At 33.2% G+C, this 15,726-nt stretch overlaps 1 protein-coding gene across 1 annotated transcript; it reads left to right on the plus strand.

Annotated features, from left to right (window-relative positions):
- The first annotated feature begins 568 nt into the window (after positions 1-568).
- LOC7467623 (uncharacterized) lies at positions 569-1,574 on the plus strand. Its single transcript, XM_002322843.4, has one exon. The coding sequence runs from the start codon at positions 597-599 to the stop codon at positions 1,257-1,259; it is 663 nt and encodes a 220-aa protein (XP_002322879.2). The 5' UTR covers positions 569-596; the 3' UTR covers positions 1,260-1,574.
- The last annotated feature ends 14,152 nt before the right edge of the window (positions 1,575-15,726 follow it).

Genomic DNA, 15,726 nt, shown 5'->3' on the forward strand with positions numbered 1-15,726 from the left:
GCAGCAGCAGATCCAAACACCTTCTATATCCCAATTATATTTTTTATTATGCTACTTTACTAAATTATTTTTCACAGCCTTAAAAAACCCAAAAAAACTTCTATTTCCGCTTTATTAAGACTCTGATGGGAAGTTGACCCCACAGAAACAGAAACCAAAGAAAAAAACCGTACATGACGTGTCAAGATAAGGACATTTTGATCTTTATTAAGACTGTGATGGGAAGTTTAACCCCACAACTTGACTTCGCCCAGAGCCCGCCCGGAACCACCAATGAATTCAGATCAATAGACCAGAGTGATCTCATTGGCCCACGTGTCCTATTGAAAGGATATATTCTACCAGCATTAAAAAAATTATCCTGCTTGTCCATTTCGTGTAAATAGACAATAAAGGATTTAATTCATTAAAAAAACTTTCCAGCGTGCCACTCTACTCCGTGTGGGTGTCCATCCAATCGCTCAAAACACGCTTCCCAAACCGGACCACTGTTGTTTTTTAGTGAAATTTTAGTCATTTCACGTACCAAAGAAACGAGCAGCTCACGGTAAGCACGAGAGGATGCTCTTATTCAAGCGTTTCTCACATGGCATCTTATGGTAACTTACATACATAAAGAGAGCTTATCCATTATAATTATAAAACTTACAACAACACTATCCAGAAATTGCAGGACGGTGTTGACGAAGAGAAAACTCATCTTCTCCTATCTAAGCCATTTCATTTCGAGCCCCTCTTTCTCTGGTTTATTGTCAATGGCATCAAAGAAGTTTTTCAACGCAAGAGCTAACTACATCTACCCTACTCTGGGGAGTGGTAATAATACAATCACTGCTCATGACAAAGTTTTTGAGTTGGATGAGGATGATGTTTATAATTCCAGCGTTGTTTCATCGTTGGAGAGCAGGAAAACGATACCAAGTTCTCGTTCATCAAAGAAAGCTCCAAGGAAGGTCGAAATGGCCAAGGACCTGGCCCCGGTGACATGTGCATCGTTGCCCGTGAACATACCGGATTGGTCCAAGATTTATAGCGATCATCAAAGGAAAGAGAATGAAAATAGTATTTATCAGCTTGATGATGATTCTGACCATGATGATGATGATGATCTAGATGGTAGAGTGCCTCCACATGAATATTTAGCTAGGAGGAGAGGAGCCTCCTTTTCTGTTCATGAAGGGATCGGAAGGACCTTGAAAGGGAGGGACTTGCGCCAGGTGAGAAATGCAGTTTGGGAGAGAGTTGGATTTGAAGATTAGCAAAGAAGATTCACTACAAGTACGAGTAAGAACAGTCGAATTAATTTCTGGGAATTTAGATATGGCATGGAGTAGTTGATGACTTTTTTCTTTTTAAGTGGAACATTATCCTTTGGTTATAAGTGTTTTGAGTGTAGTCAGAGGATAACTTTTTGCTTGTAGTTTCTTAGATTTTAGACTGCAAGAGAAAATCAGAAACTCTCTGGTTGTTCTGGTTTTAGACTCCCATCGTTTGTCTTTTTTCCCATTAATTCTATCTGTACTCTCTTTTGTTGATAATTATGGTGTTATGGAAATTGAAGAAATTACAGGTGATATGGACTCCTAATTTGGTTGGTGGGTGGTTGGCAGGAAAGCTACATACTAGCTAAGACAATTCTTGAATTAAAATTCATCTTTGATTACAAATCCAGCATTAATTTCACTTCTTTTCAGTCTTGATTATATCTTTTCCTTGCGGAACGAAACAATTTGTTTTACCTTTCCTAAAATGTAAAGATCGTTGGATTACATTTATTTGCGTGGGGCTCATGTAAAATTGTACATGAATTTGAAAATCGACACTTGTATTCTCACGGTCCCTCCTATATGACCTTTTCTTTTTCCTTTTTTGGGTCCTGTATTGCTTGTTTGGCTTCGATGACATCCCCAGCTTTCTTTCCAGCATATAATAGTGTTCATGTTTGGCTTCGATGACATCCCCAGCTTTCTTTCCAGCATATAATAGTGTTCATAAACAATGTCCTCAAAATCTCCAGAAAAAGGAGATTGCGTGGATACTTTGGTATTGATTTTTACCTTAATCACTATCAATAAATTGACAAATATATATAGAAACATTAATAGAAAAATTATATTGTTATATTGCGATGATTTTTACTGATATAATTTTCCATCCCTGTATCCATCGGTAATTATCGATAAAACAATTATGTTGATATATACCGAGGGAATGACATAGGGTATTACATTGGAATTCAAAAGGACAATTCGTATGGTGATGTGATATTTTTACCGACATAATGACTGACAAAATAATTCCATTGATAATGTCGTCAGTGATATTTAATTTATGACTTGGCGAACGACCCCCCCTCATTTCTCCTTCTTTCTTATGCATTTTTTTAATGCAACAAAACAACACCCCCCCCCCCAATCTCAACACGATTCATCCTCTCACAACAAATATGGCCATCATAACACTCAGTTTATCAGCATTTGTATTCTGATTCAAATTTTATTAAGGATTATCTACTTTAAGTAAGTAAATCTACCCTTTTTTATTAAGGATTATCCACTTTAAGTAAGTAAATCATAGATAAAGAATCTAATGCAGACGCGACCATGTTTTTTGATCTTTTGAAAGATTTTGACGAACCATTATGGGATGGTTGCACAAATCATAATAAATTATTGGTCGTTGCACATGTGTTTAGCATCAAGTCAGATCATGGGTTAAGTAAGGTTAGTTATAACAGAATTGTCAAATGGACGAGAAGCATTTCACCTGAAGGGAATAGGCTAAAACAGAACTTTTATGTTGCTAAGTCCATGATAAAACCTCTAGGTCTAGGATAGTAGAAAATTGACATGTGTTCACACTTCTGCATGTTATACTACCTTGAAAATACAGAGATGACCGAGTGCAGAACATGTGGGCATTCTCGTTATAAACCCATAACTGGTAGGGGAAGGACTCTTGTCACACATAGAAAACCTAGATGCTTCCTAATTACACTTAGATTGCAGAGATTATTCATGCCACTAAAGACTACTACGCATATGACATCGCACCAATCACACGATACAGTGGATGGAATGATGGTGCACCCTTCTGATGGTGAAGGCTGAAAACACTTTAACAGTGTGCATCCTCAGTTTTTAATGGAGACAAAGAACGTGCATCTTGGGTTATATATAAATAGATTCAATCCATTCGGGTCATTTGCTGCTCTTTATTCTTGTTGGTCAATGATACTCACGGTTTACAAATTGTCATCGGGGATGTGTTTGAGGCCGGAGTTCATGTTTTTATCTATGATCATAATCGATCCTAATAGTCCAAGTCAGAATATAGATGTTTGTCTACGACCATTGATTAATGAGTTGAAGTACTTGTGGTCATCCAAGGCTTTGAATTATGATGTATCAAGAAAATAAAATTTTCTAATAAAAGCAACTTTGATTTGGTCTTTCAATGATTTTCCAGCTTATGGAATGGTTTCTAGTTGGAGCACACATGGAAAACTGTCCATACTATATGAAAAATAACAAGATATTCATGCTAACAAGTTGTGAATTTAAGTATTTGAAAAATAGATAAATAGAAAACACAAATAAAATTTGGCATCAGACATTGTTTTACATTGATGGAAATACCGACAGATTGTGTACATTACATACGGGTATCCTGACCGAATGTATTCATCGGTATATTCCCCTTCACTCTGACACTGTTCACAATGTTCATTACATAAGGGTATACTAATAGAATGCATTCGTCGGTATATTTCAGAGACCATGAGAACTATTCCCCTTTGCCCTGACACTATTCACGATGTTTATTGCATACAGGTATACAGACGGAATGTGTCCATTAGTATATTTCAGAGACCATAGGAACTGTGTCTAATGTTAAAATCATGAGTTGACTTGTAAAATCATATGATTTTACGAGGTAATATATGTTTATCGTGTTAAATCGGCTTAAGAACTCAAAAAGTGATAAAATCATATTAAATCGTGTAAAATCACTATTTTGAACTCGGTTTTATGAGTTTATAAGGTATATATATATATAGTAGTAATTGCACCAAAAATTCAAAAACCTAGCCTCTTTTTCTCAAAGTCCATCTAGTGTTCCAATACAAACCATCATTACAATCTACAATCTGCCTCTCTTTAACCTTCAGCCCTCTTTTTTTTATTCACTCACTGACGGACGAAGACATCCTCTCCATTCTCCAATTCTTTACTGACTTGTACTCCTTGAAGCAAGTCAATCAATCTGGGTGGAAAAGAATTATATCTGCAAATTACAACCTGCCAATGAGTGATCTGCAACTTTGAAGTTTTTTGTATATGAAGCTTCTGAATTAGTTTTCTTAGTTGATGACTACTAGGGAAACTAATTAATTACGCGGGGGGGGGGGGTCAAAGTAATTGAGTGATCTTGATTTCTTATAACACGTACAAAAGTTTAAAAGTGGATGACTTATCCAAAAAAGATTAGATTTTGGTATGAAAATATTAGTTTCAAACCCTTTTATTGTCATTTCCACTTCGTCTAAAGAAACAAATAGGAATTTTTTGTTTTCCTTAGTTTCTTCCCTTGCTCATTTTAATGCCAAACAAACCCTTCCCCTCCTCCAATGAGAACTTTTTCTCTTTTCGATTCAATTCTAGGTTTTGACTTGTGGATGATTTAAGAACAATAGTTGAGCTTCCAAAGTAAAACTCCTCTGATAAAGAATTAAAAAATAAATCTACTAGCAGCAGTTAGGATCTTTGACCCAAGAGCTGGTAGAAGAAATTGAACCATACATTCGAAGAGATGATAAAACTATGGCTTTGTAACTTGTAATCAGATTTGTTTAAATATTTTTCTTATGAGAATTTAAGCTTCAATGTCACATTAGTAAGCTAGTATGGATGATATCAATGATTGCATTGACTACGTTAAGATGGATATCCATCAGGTTTAGTCATCATGCCCCTTTAAACATCTAAACACATAAGAGAGAGTAAATTGTTTTATTTAGTCCTCATGCTCTTATACATGTTATTCTTGTACATTCGACATGCAAATATATCTCAACAACAAAATCTATTATGTTTGATTTTGGAACTCAAGGTCATTTATTGGAGTCACGGTTTGGAAACTTTGGAGATGGAGAAATAGTAAATGATTTACAAGAACAACAAAGCTCTAAATTTTTAAAGAACCCTGTTGTTCTTGTAAGAGATTTGAGTTATAAGAAATTAAAATAGAATTAAACCAAAGAGTCATGAATTTTGAATTTACCAACTATTTCCATTTTTAGTAATTTTATGGTCTGTCTAATCAACAAAACTAGCACTTTTGCAACACAGTATGGATGCAAGTTTTGCTTTCTTTCTTCTAGATAATATGCACTCCTATCTATTAAATAATCTTATAATCTTATTGCTTTAATTTTGTGAGTTCTTTATGCATGCTTCTGGATTATATGAATTGTTATGTATAACATAGAAAACCATCTGAAAAGTATGTCCCTCATGTAGTCTTTTCTCATTTTAGCCTACCTATAGTTTTAGATTAGATGAAAAAACGTGTCTGGATTTAGAATTCTTTTTTGTTTGGAATGAAGAAATTATTAACAAACCAGCACTTCTATTCTAGAATCCCAAGCCACTAATAATAGAAATGATACTTAAGTCCACTTGCCTTTGTCTAGCATAGAAAAAACCAAGCTACATGCCAATTTATTTCTGTCAATATCTTATTTTGTTTGCATTTCCTTCAACCTATTCATTCATTTTGTCACATGTATTATAATACTTCTTTTTTTCTTAACTAAAATTTAATTAGAATCATATAATGTTTGTATTGATTACAAGGCTAATTTGAATTGATTCTTGAATTGTTGAACATATGGCATCTAGAAAAAAATTCTTCTCGTAATAGGCTTAATGTGGGATGGCAACATGATATAAATATTGATAAGAATTCTATAAAAGTTCATTGCAAGTATTGTCAAAAAATTATGAGTGGAGGTATTTTTCATTCCAAAAATCATTTGGCTTGCACTCGTAAGGATTTTGAGCCATGCCAACAAGTACTAGAAAATGTTAAGCAGATGATTTTAGGTGTTTTGGTGAAAAATCTAGAAGTAACTGGAAAAAAAAAAGGCTCATCAATATATTGGAAAAGATGATGATGACTAAATGATAGAAATTAATGGGAGTGGAAGTACACAAACAACCCTAAATCAATTGCTAAAAAAGGATATTAGAGAAGAAGCATGTCGACAAATTGCAAGGTTTTTCTACACTAGTGCAATTCCATTTAACTATGTAAAAAACCTTAAGTTTTTTAAGGCACTTGAATTGGTTGCAAAGCATGGGTTATATTTGAAGCCTCCATCTTACCATGATATTAGAGAGAAGTATTTGAAGCAAGAAGTGGATCAAGCAATGAACTTGCTTGAGGAGTACAAGCTAGAATTGAAAAAAAAAAAAACAGGTTGTTCAATAATGTCTAATGGATGGACAGATAAAAAAGACATTGTATTTGTAATTTTTTTGGTTAATAGTCCTAAAGGGATAATTGTTTTGTCATCGGTGGATACTTTTAATATGTCCAAGATTGTTGATAAGCTATTTGAGATGTTGGATGTCATTGTGAAGAGGATAAAGGAGGAAAATGTTGTGTAAATAATCATCGATAATACTGCAAATTATAAGTCAGCATGACAATTATTGATGAAAAAAAGAAATAGGTTGTTTTGGACACCATGTGCTGCCCATTGTATTGACATGATATTGGAAGATTTTGAGAAGAAGTTAGAGGTTCATCAAGTAACTATTGCTAAGGGGAGGAGAATCACCTTATATATTTATTCAAGAACTATTCTTATTTCCATGCTAAGATATTTTACAAAAGGAAAGGATTTGATTATGTCTGCTGACACTCGGTTTACTACTGCATATTTGACTCTAAGATGTTTGAATTATCATAAAATATAGTTGATGATTATATTTACTTCCAAACAGTGAAGGTCATATAAGTTTTCAAGAATAGAAGAAGGAAAACGTATTCAAAACTATGTTTTAGACAATAGGTTTTGGCATGATGTCACTATATGTATTAAGACAGCATACCCTCTAATTAAAGTGCTTCGGTTAGTTGATTTAGATGAGAAACCAGCTATGAATTTTGTATATAAAGTAATGGACCGAGCAAAAGAGAAGATACAAGTGAAGTTTGGTTCTATGAAAAAAAGGTATCTATCTTGCTAATTATTTATTTCACATGTTGTCGTCTATTAATATGAATGTCTTTGGAGAGATACTTTCAATTGAGATTTTTCTAGATTGTAATGATATTTTATTGTTTTTTTTTTTTTAGTTATATACCTATATAGAACATTGTTGATACAAGATGGGAACTTCAACTTCATAGACCTTTACATGCAACAACTCATTATTTGAATCCTCATTATCATTATAATCCTAATTTTAAGGTTAATGCTAACATTAAAATTGGATTATATTAATGCTTAAAAAGGATGATGTCATTGAAAGGTGCAAAATTAACTTACAACTTGAATCATTCAATGATGCAAAAGGGTTGTTTGGCATTGAGGCTGCCAATACAACAGGGGATAAAAAACCTTTAGCTCTATGGTGGGATTCTGATGGAGATGAATGTCTAGAATTATAAAGGTTTGCAATCCGAGTTCTAAGCTTGACTTGTACTTCATCTAGATATGATCGTATCTAGAATGCATTTGAAATGGTGAGTTTTTTTATCTTATTATTTTCAATGTTGAAATATTTGATAAGAATCGTATAAATTTGAATTGTTTATTTAGTTTCATATAAAACAAAGAAATCACTTGCACTAGAAAAAAAATGAATGACTTGGTATTTGTAATGTGCAATCTTAAATTGAATGACAACCAAGTTTAAAAGCAAGCTGATGATTTTGGTGTAGTTTTAGATGATCTTTTATTTGATGATGATTGGATAACCGAGGGAGAAAAACATGATGGTTCATCAAACTTTGATTTGTTTGGTGTCATTGACAGTGTAACACAAAGAAAAAATGGTAAAAAAGATGAAAGTGATGCAAAAGAAATTCCTAATGATGCTGAAATGGAGAGTCATGGTACTGGAGATGATTTAGAGATTCAAATTGATGATAATCTAGAGAATTCAAGGAGTTTTGAATTAAAGAACATTGACAATATTGATGTTGGTACTAGTAGTGACACTAATAATCCTCTTAATGATAATGATATTAATGAATGTCTGAGGAATAATGAGAAAGATGAAGGCAATGAAGCTAGTTTTAGTTTACATATCACACCAGCAAATTGTTTGTTTTAAGTTTGTTAATTGTTAGTTAATGAAAAGTTACTTAAATTATGTATGAATTTCTATTTGAACCATGTATTTGAAGATGTTTGAACTATGTATGAATTTTTATTTGAACCATGTATTTTAAGGTGCTTGAACTATGTATGAAAAAAAAATTTCATACGATTTTACAATCCGAGTTTATTTTGTATTTTTCGTGCCGTGTCAAAAATGTGTTTTTGACAACCTTGATTGTGCCCCTTTACCTTGACATTGTTCATGGTATTTATTACATACGGGTATACGGACGGAATGTGTTTGTCGATATATTCTAGAGACCATGGGAACTATTCCCCTTGACCCTGACACTGTTCACTATTTACATATGGGTATATCGATGAAATGTGTCTATCGGTATATTCTAGAGACCATAGGAATTGTTCCCCTTCACCCTGACATTGTTCACGATGTTCATTACATATGAGTATACCAATGGAATGTGTCTGTTGATATATTTTAGAAACCATAGAAACTGTACCCCTTCACCCTAGCACTAATCACGGTGTTCATTACATAGGGGTATACCGAAGGAATGTATTCGTCGGTATATTCTAGAGACCATAAGAATTGTTCCCCTTCACCCTGACATTGTTCATGATGTTCATTACATATGGATATTCTAGAAACCATGAGAATTGTTTACTTCTCAATGACACTATACACGGTGTTCATTACATGTGGGTATATGATAGAATGTGTCTGTCAGTATATTTTAGAGACCATAGGAATTGTGCCTCTTCACCCTCGCACTATTCACGGTGTTCATTATTTACGGGTATACCGACGGAATGTGTCTGTCAGTATATTTCAAAAACTATGAGAACTGTTCACTTCTTAATGACATTGTTCATGATGTTCATTACATACGAGTATATCGATGGAATTTGCCCACCGGTATATTCTAGAGATCATGAGAAATGTTGACTTCTCAATACGGTGATAATTAATGATCTTTTGATTATTCACTTTTTTTCCTAACGAAATCATTGATGAAATGAAAAGTCATTAGTAATGTTTGAAGGGGATTTTTTAAAGTTTTTGTGCAAGTTAAAAATTTCCATTTGACTTTACAAACAGAATCACCGACTGAAATATTACAAATTTTAATATTAATTGTCTGTCGATAATCTTGTCGGTAAAAACTAAAATAAAAGATCGGAATCATGACACTTCATCTACTTCTCTCTTCTTCTCTCACAAACCCATTTCTCTCTCTCTCTCTCTCTCTCTCTCTCTTTCTCACATGTGATCAAGCATTCTCTTCTCTTCTTATCCTAAGGTATTTTGTCTCTCTTCATTTTTCTTCTTATATGTTTTTTGGGTTTATTAACAATGTCTTTTCTTTTCTTTTCTTTTTCTTTTTTAATTACGAGCCGAAATAAAGCACGCCATTAAGGTAAGAATTTTTCATTTCTTTTTTTTTTGTGTTTTTTTGGCATTATTTTTGTTTTTTTTTTGTCATTATTTTTGTTCAATTTTATGTTCTTAATAATTTTCTGAATTAATAAATTACATGAATTTTTGTTGTTATTTAAATATTTTTTGCATTATTTCATTGAATTTTAGTTATTTGTTTTCTTTGTTGTTCAATTTCAATTAAATGTGTAGGATTAATATTAATTATTATTTTGTATTTATTCCATTTAGAATAATTTTTTGTAAATTTAGGATTAAAAATATTATCACTTAGAAATAATTGTGTTGAGTATTAGTTGTTATTGTAATAATCTTTGCATTATTTTGTTGAATTTTAGTTTTTTTTTTTCAATTTTGTTGTTCACTTTCAATAAATGTGTAGGATTATTTTTAATTATTATTTTTAATTTTTGTAAATTTAGAATAATTTGTTGTAAATTTATGATTTAAAATATGTAGAAAATTTAAATTTTCTATGAAATGGAATTATGCTAAATTGTTAGAAGAAATTGAATAAAATCAATTGGTTTGTGACATATATGATATGTATTTGCAGGTTTAAAAAATTTGGATAGTCTCCCGTATAGGGGAGATGCTACCAAATGTTTTTTAAAAAATAGGAATCGTTTAATTTTTTTTATCTGTTAATTGTGTTGATGCATGGGGGAGAGTTTATTGCATGTTGCAAGGACAAGATCATTGTTAGTTCTTCTAGCAGCAATGTTGACTACTATAAGTCATTTGGTGCCGACCAAGAACAAGCACCTGAGGCACAAGCATCGAATCATGACGCAGGCTTGTTAAAGTGTGATGCCACAACATCGAGGGGGTCCCTTTACAACAGGATGCATTTACCTTCAAGTACGAGGCCTAGTGGAAGGACGACCTTTCAATATAAGTTTGTTTTACTCCCACAATGATTTGTTTAATAATTTCTGAAAAAATAATGGCATTTAACGAATGCAATTTCAGGTTTACAAACATTGAGGTTGTGAGAATAACAACATCAGCCTTTAAATCATCGATAAAAATTTCATTATTTCAATAGAGCCAGGTTTCCAAACATCCTTAATGGAAACTGCAGGTTGATGCATGATTTTCAAGGTTCAAGGTTAGTATTAGCTTAAATATTTATTTATGTTAATTTGGACCATTTATTGAAATTACTAAAATTTTCCTTTTATAAATTTTTACTTCAATAGAAAATTTGAATGGGAGAGAGCTGATAATAATGTTGCGATGAGGATTTGGGAGAATCACACTACAATGAGGTAAGATCGAATTCAAGATAATTTTGTATTCCAAATATTAAAATTTTATTTTTGATTTACTAATAGATAATTAATTTGTACCATATAGGTTAAGTAATTTTTATGTACGAGGCGCAAAAGAAAGCAAAAAAATATACAAAAGAAAGAGAGCTTCCAAATTAGAATGGCGTGGTTGTTTAGAAGGATTTCAAATCGTCGTACGTCTTAAAGGCTGTATGGGCAGGATACATTCAGCAAGTGATGTCCACACGTTTCACTCGATGGTCACAGTCCGGTGTGGATAACCAGAACTGGCATGTTCACTATTTCGTTACCACACATATTGACTGCTCTAATCTGTTTGTTTCGCAGGCGAAGCGAATGGTAGGATTTTTTTATTACATCTATTTTTTATTAGTTGTTTTATTTTATAAATATATTTAACTGACAACTTTTTTTTATTGCAGGCTACGATTCTTGGACCCGAGCCAAGCCCAATGGAGCTTTTTATTGAAACGCATGTGCGGAGTGATGACCGTCAAAAAAGAATGCAGAAGTTCGTTGATAGTCGAGCTTAGCACTTTATGGTTTATTGCTTTCAATTATTATTTTTTCTTATGTTATTATTTCCTTGAATTTGATGAATTTGTGTTTTCTTTTCAGGATACATATAATAGTAGGTTGAAGGAGAGATATAGGGACGATCCTTCAACCCATCCGGATATCGATCCAGATTTGTGGTTGGAGGCAGGATCGTTCGGTGGACTTGATAGAAATCGGGTGTACGAACTCTCTAATATTACAGATGAGAAATTATAGATGACCCATAGTACTTTGACCATTGGATGCTCGTAATCGATTCTAAGCGTTCAAACTCGGGAGTTCACGATGATGTTAGACTAATGAGCACAAGATCGAACGACCCATTTTAATGATAAATATGAATGACTTAATGTTGTTATGAAGAACTCCACTGATTGGTAATAGAGTTGAGATCACATATGAGCGGTTTATGTGCACCCTCTAATTGGCTCTAGGGTCCTGGCGACGACCAGCCTCCTCCAGCACCGTCTCTATTTTAGATTTATTGTATTTGATTGTACAAAAGTTTAAATTTGTAATAAATATTTGATTTTTATACTCATTTGTTTTCTTTTAATTATTTTTCTATGTTTGTTCAATATATTATTTTTAAAAAATATTTTTAAAATATTACTGACGAGATTACCGACTGCACAACTCTGTTGGTTTATTCCAAAGAGTTGAAAAAGAATTAATGCAAATACCACTATTACTGATGAGGTTACCAATGGAACTAGACTGTCGGTATATTCCAAAGAGTTGGAAAAGAATTACTACAAATATCACTACTACTATCAACGCACCAACGAAATTACAGATGATGTAACGACCTGGCTTTTTCAAAGCCAAAATCAATGGAATTTTTTTATATATAGGTCGTCAGAATCTGGATGTTTTTCACCATATCATTTTGTAGATTTATAATTGCATTCCTTTCATTAATAAGGCACAATCCACGTAGGATAATGTAAATCAACATTTCTATAAAATGGATTCTCAATATACATGCGTATAATATTATATTTTCATACTCATAAGTTTACATTACATCATATTGACATACTCATAAATTCACATTCTTGTTCTAGTCTCGTTATCATCACGAGTTCATACAAGAGTGTTGAATGACAAATTACACAACTAGTACTTTCGTTATCCTAACCTCATGTAAGTTCACAACATAACATCCTCATAAGAAGAATATCACATACGTATATTCATACACATCATATCTACATGTTCGCACATACACATCCATGTTCCATTTTATTTTTTCATTACAAGTCTTTACAAAAGGGGTCGGACGACTAATTGAGTGATTAACACGTCTGTTCAGACAGAATTCATATCACCCATAACATGCGAATATATAGTTCTTTCCAAAATCTGTGAACCGCGAAATGGATTTCCTTACGCACCATGTTGGTATGATGTCCCTGTTACAGCATAAGGTAATTTCAAGCATTATAGGCAATTTAAAAACATAATAAAGCAATATTAACGTTACATTTCATTCATGGACCAAAAGAGCATAATTCTTTTATTTCTCCTTACTTACATAAATACCACTCTTAATAATTCATCAATTACCGGGGCTAATCACATTACTCAAACTCGGTCATCCGTATCGAATGCCATTAACCGTAACTAATCATAAATCAATCAAATGTTCCATAAGCGATTTATGAAATCATTATAACATGATAATATATCCTTTGTAATGCTCATTCAAACAATTCATAACAATTTGATATTCACTATAACATAATAGTAGACCCTTCATAATACTCGTATAAACCTTCCGTAATAGCTTAGTGTTAAGTATACACAACAATACATTCTTTGTAATACTCGAATAAACATTCTGTAATAGTTATCATTAATCAAACTAACCTTATTCTTTGTTTAATAACAATCATAGTTCTTTTATATACTTGGTATATACAAAACATAGTACACATGAACACATCAATTCTTGAAACTAACTCATAACTCCCAAATTCGGCTATCCTTTTAGGATGCCATTAGTCAAAGCCAATCGTTTATTCATCTTGGTCATGCACTTAGGATGTCATTAGCTGAAGCTAATTATTTATTTATTCTGATCATCCATCTTAAATATCATTAACCGAACTAATGTTATTCTCTATTCAAAGCATAACAATCATAGTTCTTTCATATACTTGGTATATACAAAACATAGTACACATGAACGCATCAATTCTTGAAACTAACTCATCTCAAAGGCAATCATTTACTCATCTCGGTCATCCACTTAGGATGCCATTAGATGAAGTTAATCGTTTATTCATCCCGGCCATCCACTTAGGATGCCATTAGCCGGAGTCAATCATTTATTCATCCTGGTCATCCACTTGGGATGCCATTAGCCGGAGCTAATCATTTGTTCATCTAGGGCATTCCCTTAAGATATCATTAGCCAAAGCTAATCATTTGTTCATCCTAGTCATTCCCTTAGGATGTCATTAGCTGAAACTAATCATTTATTCATCTCAGGCATCCACTTAGGATGTCATTAACCGAAGCTAATCATCAATCATAACCCGGTCATCCGTCTCCGATGCTATTAGTCGTAGCTAATCATAAACCAATCAAACGTTCCATAGGAAATTTATGAAATCACTATAACATGATAATAAATCCTTTGTAATGCTCATTCAAACAATTCATAACAATTTGACATTCTCTATAACATAATAGTAGACCCTTCGTAATACTTGTACAGACATTCCGTAATAGCTTAGCGTTTAGTATACATAATAATAGATCCTTTATAATACTCGAACAAACATTCTGTAATAGTTTAACATTCAGTATAACACAACAGTAGATCCTTCACAATACTTATATAAACATTCGTGACAAATAACCTTCAGCATAATACAATGATAGATCCTTCGTAATACTTATACAACCATTCATAACAATTAACATTCAGTATAATACAACGATAAATCCTTCGTAATACTCATACAACTATTCGTGACAATTAACATTCAGTATAATATAATGGTAGATTCTTTGTAATACTTATACAACATTCGTGATAGTTTAGCATTTCATATAACACAACAATAGATCCTTCGTAATAAATCCACTTCAGAAACTAACGTTACACTAGAAGGGGGTGGAAATCACCTACCTACTCCTTTCATGGGATGTCCTTGTCCGGTCGCGGATTGGGTCTTGGTTGCACCACCTATCACATCAATGGTCATAAATCAATACATTTGCATTTCGGTAATCAAACAACTCATCACCATACAAATTTCAAGAACACACATATTCATATTCTAGTGTTTATATATTACAATCATACAATGCAATCATTTTAATCATTGAATCAGTTCTGATATGTAATCTACTACAGAACTTCATCAGTAAAACTAGTTCACTGGTGCCGCAGATTTGTTAGGGAATTGATTCGCTGGAATACAGAATCATCGGTGAAACTAGTTTCTTAGTGATGCAAACTCGTTAGCGAACTGATTCGCTGGAACACAAAATTCGGCAACAAAAACTAGTTCGTTAGCAACACAGAATTTGGCAGCGAAATTGATTCGCTACTGACTCCATGAATTTAGCAGCGAAAACTAATTCAATGTTGACTCTACAATTCAACAGAGAAACTGATTCGCTACTGGCACCAAAATTTAGCAGAGAAAATGATTCGCTGCAGACTCCACAAATTCGGCAGCCAAAACTGATTTTCTTTTGACACCACAATTCGACAGCGAAAACTGATTCACTGTTGACACCACAATTCAGCAGCGAAACTTATTCGCTGGGAACAAGATACTTGGTGGAAATCACCAGCCCACATGGGCTACTGCTGATCAGAAATCGTTAACGAAAACTAAGTTGCTACCGACTTAGAAATCATCAACGCAACACAATTTCCCGGCTGACGCTGAAATCATTAGCGTATATGATTTATGATTGACACGTAAATTGTTGACGAAATTGAGCCGCTGCCGACTCAGAAATCGTCAATGCAACCCCTGTCACTACTAATTCAGAAATCAGCAGCGACGATGAAGTCATTTCTGGTTTCACTCCTTCCCTTCAACCAAGCG

This window comes from Populus trichocarpa, chromosome 16, assembly GCF_000002775.5.
Source record: "Populus trichocarpa isolate Nisqually-1 chromosome 16, P.trichocarpa_v4.1, whole genome shotgun sequence".
Taxonomy (NCBI): Eukaryota; Viridiplantae; Streptophyta; class Magnoliopsida; order Malpighiales; family Salicaceae; genus Populus; species Populus trichocarpa.

Coding starts and splice junctions, on each gene's coding strand:
- LOC7467623 (XM_002322843.4), top strand. CDS start 597: ATGGTAACTTACATACATAAAGAGAGCTTATCCATTATAATTATAAAA.